This window comes from Procambarus clarkii, chromosome 27 (assembly GCF_040958095.1).
Source record: "Procambarus clarkii isolate CNS0578487 chromosome 27, FALCON_Pclarkii_2.0, whole genome shotgun sequence".
Lineage (NCBI taxonomy): Eukaryota > Metazoa > Arthropoda > Malacostraca > Decapoda > Cambaridae > Procambarus > Procambarus clarkii.
The window spans coordinates 14042674-14047920 of NC_091176.1; the positions used below are offsets into that span (position 1 = coordinate 14042674).

The 5247-nt window shown below is 57.5% G+C and overlaps 1 protein-coding gene across 1 annotated transcript in view; it reads left to right on the top strand.

Annotated features, from left to right (window-relative positions):
* The first annotated feature begins 940 nt into the window (after positions 1-940).
* LOC138369151 (glutamine-rich protein 2-like) overlaps positions 941-5247 on the top strand; it is a 9506-nt gene continuing 5199 nt past the window's right edge. The window contains exons 1-2 of the mRNA XM_069332084.1: positions 941-973; positions 2480-3319. Of these exons, the coding sequence (XP_069188185.1) occupies positions 941-973; positions 2480-3319 (873 nt within the window). The remainder of the gene's footprint in view (positions 974-2479; positions 3320-5247) is intronic.

A 5247-nucleotide genomic window follows, 5' to 3' on the forward strand; every position in this document is an offset into this window, starting at 1 on the left:
GCATTTAGTCAAGCGTAGGGTTGTTATAACATTTGTTTTGTGACGTTAGTAGAAAGCACCAAGGCGTTCAGGGCTGTGTTCTCTTCTATCTGCACTCTGCTCTTGGGCTCCGCCTCTCTCTAACCGGCCGAGCGTGTATATATTTCCAGACCTCCAGAACTGCTGTCATGTGTACTCACCTAATTGTGCTTGCGGGGGTTGAGCTCTGGCTCTTTGGTCCCGCCTCTCAACCGTCAATCAACAGGTGTACAGGTTCCTGAGCCTACTCGGGTTCTATCATATCTACACTTGAAACTGTGTATGGAGTCAGCCTCCACCACATCACTGCCTAATGCATTCTATTTGTCTACTACTCTGACACTGAAAAAATTCTTTCTAACGTCTCTATGGCTCATTTGGGCACTCAATTTCCACCTGTGTCCCTAGTGCGTGTGCCTCTTGTGGTAAATAGTCTGTCCTTATCTACCCTGTCAATTCCTCTGAGAATCTTGTATGTGGTGATTATGTCTCCTCTAACTCTTCTGTCTCCCAGTGACCCTCTAACTCTTCTGTCTCCCTAGTGACGTGAGGTTATGTTAGGTGACGTCCCAGTGACGTGACGTCCTAGTGACGTGAGGTGACGTGGTGTGTGTGTGTGTCTCACACTTGCCCTTTCGTGCTGATGGAGATCATTGTGAACACATTCTAATTTTCCACCGCGTCAGGCCACCCAAGTATTTGATGTCTCCTCTTGTTGCAATTTTAAGATTTTTGTCTTTTTGTTTCCTTGTGTGTTTGGAGGTCATGGCTCCAATGATGAGGCGCATACGCTAGGACTGGTCTCACGTAGGTGGTGTATATTTTGTAATGGGCTCTCAACTAGGTTCCTGAAGTGTGTGTTCTGGTGCTCACTAGATTGTGTTGTTGATGCTGCTCTCTCTATGAGTGACTCATAGGCACTATGCCTATGTGGTGCCATAGTTCCTATGGGACGGTATGTTTACTTCTGTTTGGTATGGTTGGTTCTGTTTGGTTCTGTTTGGTTGATGGTATGTTTACTTCTAGGTCATTTTCTTTGTCTTTACCATGGAGGTTGTGCCCCTTTATTGCGTACCGTTCTGCTGCATCACATTACACTTGCTGGTATTGAAACCCATTAACCATTTCTTGGACCAACTGCATATAGTTTATCTAGGTCTTCATGGGAGAGTATTTACAAATCTTGATGTATTCCAACTCGTATGATTAATGTTGCAACATCTGCAAATATTGTCATGTAGGACTCTCATCCCGTGGTTGGGGTCTTAGTGTTACCGAGAAAGAAAATGGTCTTAGGAACTATCCTTGAGGGACCCGGCTTGTTGCCTGCCTGCCTGCCACCCTGCCTGCCTGCCACCCTGCCTGCCAGCCACCCTGCCTGCCACCCTGCCACCCTGCCTGCTGGTGTATAAAGTCGTGGTGTGGTGTTGGTGTATATACTGGTGGTGGTGCCGGAGCCGCCGCCTACACTGGGGGCCGGGCTTCATTACGTAGTTTGTGTGTGGTGTTTGGCGGGGTCGTGTGAACCTCCCCAGGTCTCGCTGCACATTTTCCCACACCCCCTCACCCCAACCCCCTCCCCTTGGCCTCCCCTTCAACCTCACTAAACCCCCCCCCCTCCCTTTTCCCCCCCTCCCTTTTCCCCCCCTCCCTTTCCCCCCCTCCCTTTCCCCCCCCCCTCCCTTTCCCCCCCTCCCTTTCCCCCCTCCCTTTCCCCCCTTCCCTTTCCCCCCCTCCCTTTTCCCCCCCTCCCTTTTCCCCCCCTCCCTTTCCCCCCCTCCCTTTTCCCCCCCTCCCTTTCCCCCCCCCTCCCCCATCATTTCACTGCGCCACCCCCACACATAATCCTTTTCCCAAGACACGTTACACCAGACCCGTATCCCCTAGTGAATTCCCCCCTCCCCCCGTCACTACACTATGCACTACACCCGCCCCTCACTACACCCGCCCCTCACTATACTCCCCGGGTGAGGGGGTGTGACCCAGTGTTGTGAGGCGGTGCTCACCCTTCAACCTGACCACCGGGGGGTCACTCGTGCCACAGGAAGTGACCTCTGTAATGTAATTGTGCAACCTCCCCCCCCCCCTCTTACCTCCCCCCCCCAGCTTCGTACTTCTATTTTCTGTGCACATGTCAAGGTGACTTATATTAGGAGTGGCTGTTGGGGCCGACCTGTCGCGGCCGGGGAGCACCATTTTTATTAACCCGCGTATGGTGTGAAATTTGCTGTGGTTTATTTAAACGTTGTGTGTGTGTGTGTGTGTGTGTGTGTGTGTGTGTGTGTGTGTGTGTGTGTGTGTGTGTGTGTGTGTGTGTGTGTGTGTGTGTGTGTGTGTGTGTTGACGTCTTAAGAACTATGACACATGACTCAAGTGATTTTATTTTTGCAGGTAAGTGTGCGTGTCCCTGTAAGGTGGCGGACGACTACAGGTAAATATTGGTTACCGTGTTCTAGTATAGGTGGGTGTGGCGGAGGTGGGTGTGGCGGAGGTGGGTGTGGCGGAGGTGGGTGTGGCGCAGGTGGGTGTGGCGCAGGTGGGTGTGGTGGAGGTGGGTGTGGCGCAGGTGGGTGTGGCGGAGGTGGGTGTGGCGCAGGTGGGTGTGGCGGAGGTGGGTGTGGCGCAGGTGGGTGTGGCGCAGGTGGGTGTGGCGGAGGTGGGTGTGGCGGAGGTGGGTGTGGCGGAGGTGGGTGTGGCGGAGGTGGGTGTGGCGGAGGTGGGTGTGGCGGAGGTGGGTGTGGCGGAGGTGGGTGTGGCGGAGGTGGGTGTGGCGGAGGTGGGTGTGGCGGAGGTGGGTGTGGCCGAGGTGGGTGTGGCCGAGGTGGGTGTGGCCGAGGTGGGTGTGGCCGAGGTGGGTGTGGCCGAGGTGGGTGTGGCCGAGGTGGGTGTGGCGGAGGTGGGTGTGGCCGAGGTGGGTGTGGCGGAGGTGGGTGTGGCCGAGGTGGGTGTGGCGGAGGTGGGTGTGGCCGAGGTGGGTGTGGCGGAGGTGGGTGTGGCGGAGGTGGGTGTGGCGGAGGTGGGTGTGGCCGAGGTGGGTGTGGCCGAGGTGGGTGTGGCCGAGGTGGGTGTGGCCGAGGTGGGTGTGGCCGAGGTGGGTGTGGCCGAGGTGGGTGTGGCCGAGGTGGGTGTGGCCGAGGTGGGTGTGGCGGAGGTGGGTGTGGCCGAGGTGGGTGTGGCGGAGGTGGGTGTGGCCGAGGTGGGTGTGGCGGAGGTGGGTGTGGCCGAGGTGGGTGTGGCGGAGGTGGGTGTGGCCGAGGTGGGTGTGGCGGAGGTGGGTGTGGCCGAGGTGGGTGTGGCGGAGGTAACACTTCAATTAATGTATCATGCAATTAGATGGGTTACCCGGCTGTACCCGGGGCTCTATCTCAGTCTCCCTCACCCCCTCTCTCTGTCTCCCCCCCCCCTTTCCCATTCTCCATCTCCTACCCTTTTTCCCAACATGCCCCCTTTGTGATGTGGGCGGCTATGTGGCATGGTCAGGTATGTGACGTGGACGGCTATGTGGCGTGGGCGGCTATGTGGCATGGTCAGGTATGAGGCGTGGGCAGCTATGTGGCGTGGGCGGCTATGAGGCGTGGACCGCAGTAAGCCGTGGACAGCACTTCGGATTCGTAGTCCTGAGGTTCCGGGTTCGATCCCTGGTGGAGGCGGAGACAAATGGGCAAAAATGTTTCACCCTGATGCGCCTGTTACCTAACAGTAAATAGGTACCTGGGAGTTAGACAGCTGCTACGGGCTGCTTCCTGGGGAGTGTGTAACAAAAAGGAGGCCTGGTCGAGGACCGGGCCGCGGGGACGCTAAGCCCCGAAATCATCTCAAGATAACCTCAAGATGATGGAGGAGACAGAGACCATAGAGGTGTCACCATACACCATGTGTTCACACCCAGGGTGTAAGCGGTGATGGGGGTATAATGGGTCTGTACGGTGCCCAGACCCACGCCTGGGGCACCCACCTTCACCCTGAATGGGGCAGTTGGTCCGGGCGCCGCAGGGAGACCCACATTCCTACCCACGAACCCACTAATGGCAGACTGCAGCAGGGCGTGGAGCGTCTCGACGCCCTGTCCTCTCCTTCCTCGGGCCTCGCCCTTATCCCTGCTCGACATTACTCCCGGAAATTTAGGTCTTCATCCTCCATAGCTCTCAGCAGGAGCCCTGGAGGGGGGCGTGGGGGGGGGTGCTAGAGGTGGAGTCCTATTGGGCACCCCCGCTCACATGACGTGTCTTCTGTAGTCTGTTGTCCTGGAGCAAATACTCTGTGGAGTGGTGGTCCGTCCGTCAGGCTTGAGCTATATTTTGTGTTTACACTGTACTGATTCCCTTCTGTGTACTGTTTGCTGTTGGTCTCATGCAGCGAATATTAAGTCAGTCAACCCTCCCCCCCTCCCTCCCCCCCCCCCGGCCTTCCTCCTCCTCTGGACTAATGTGTCGTGGTACACCCCCCCCTCCCTGTGGGGATGCTAACCCCCCCCTCCCTGTGGGGATGCTAACCCCCCTCCCCCTTTCTCACTTTCACTCCCCTCACACCTTCCTCCAACCAATTCTTCCAATTTCTGCACTCCCTCATTACATCATTTATTGTGTTCGTTCCACCTCATTTTTTTTTCAAATACACTCACTCCCCATACACCTTCACTCCCCGTACACCCCTCACTTCCCGTACACCCCTCACCCCCCATACACCCTCACCCCCCATACACCCTCACCCCCCATACACCCTCACCCCCCATACACCCTCACCCCCCATACACCCTCACCCCCCATACACCCTCACCCCCATACACCCTCACCCCCTATACACCCTCACCCCCCATACACCCTCACCCCCCATACACCCCTCACCCCCCATACACCCTCACCCCCCATACACCCTCACCCCCATACACCCTCACCCCCCATACACCCTCACCCCCCATACACCCTCACCCCCATACACCCTCACCCCCCATACACCCTCACCCCCCATACACCCTCACCCCCCATACACCCCTCACCCACTCCTTCCCACTATAATTTGACACACTTGCCCCCCCCCTTCCCCCTTGATGATGGGGCCTCCCACCATAGTGATGTAAGAGGCCTGCAGGCCGGCGGGTCCTGTGGTGGCCAGCGTGGCCTTGACGGTGGGGGCAGTACCTGCGTCACCCCTTCGGCGTCTGCTGCTGCCTCCTCACTGCTCACCCTCCTCACTGCTCACCCTCCTCACGGCTCACCCCTCCTCACTGCT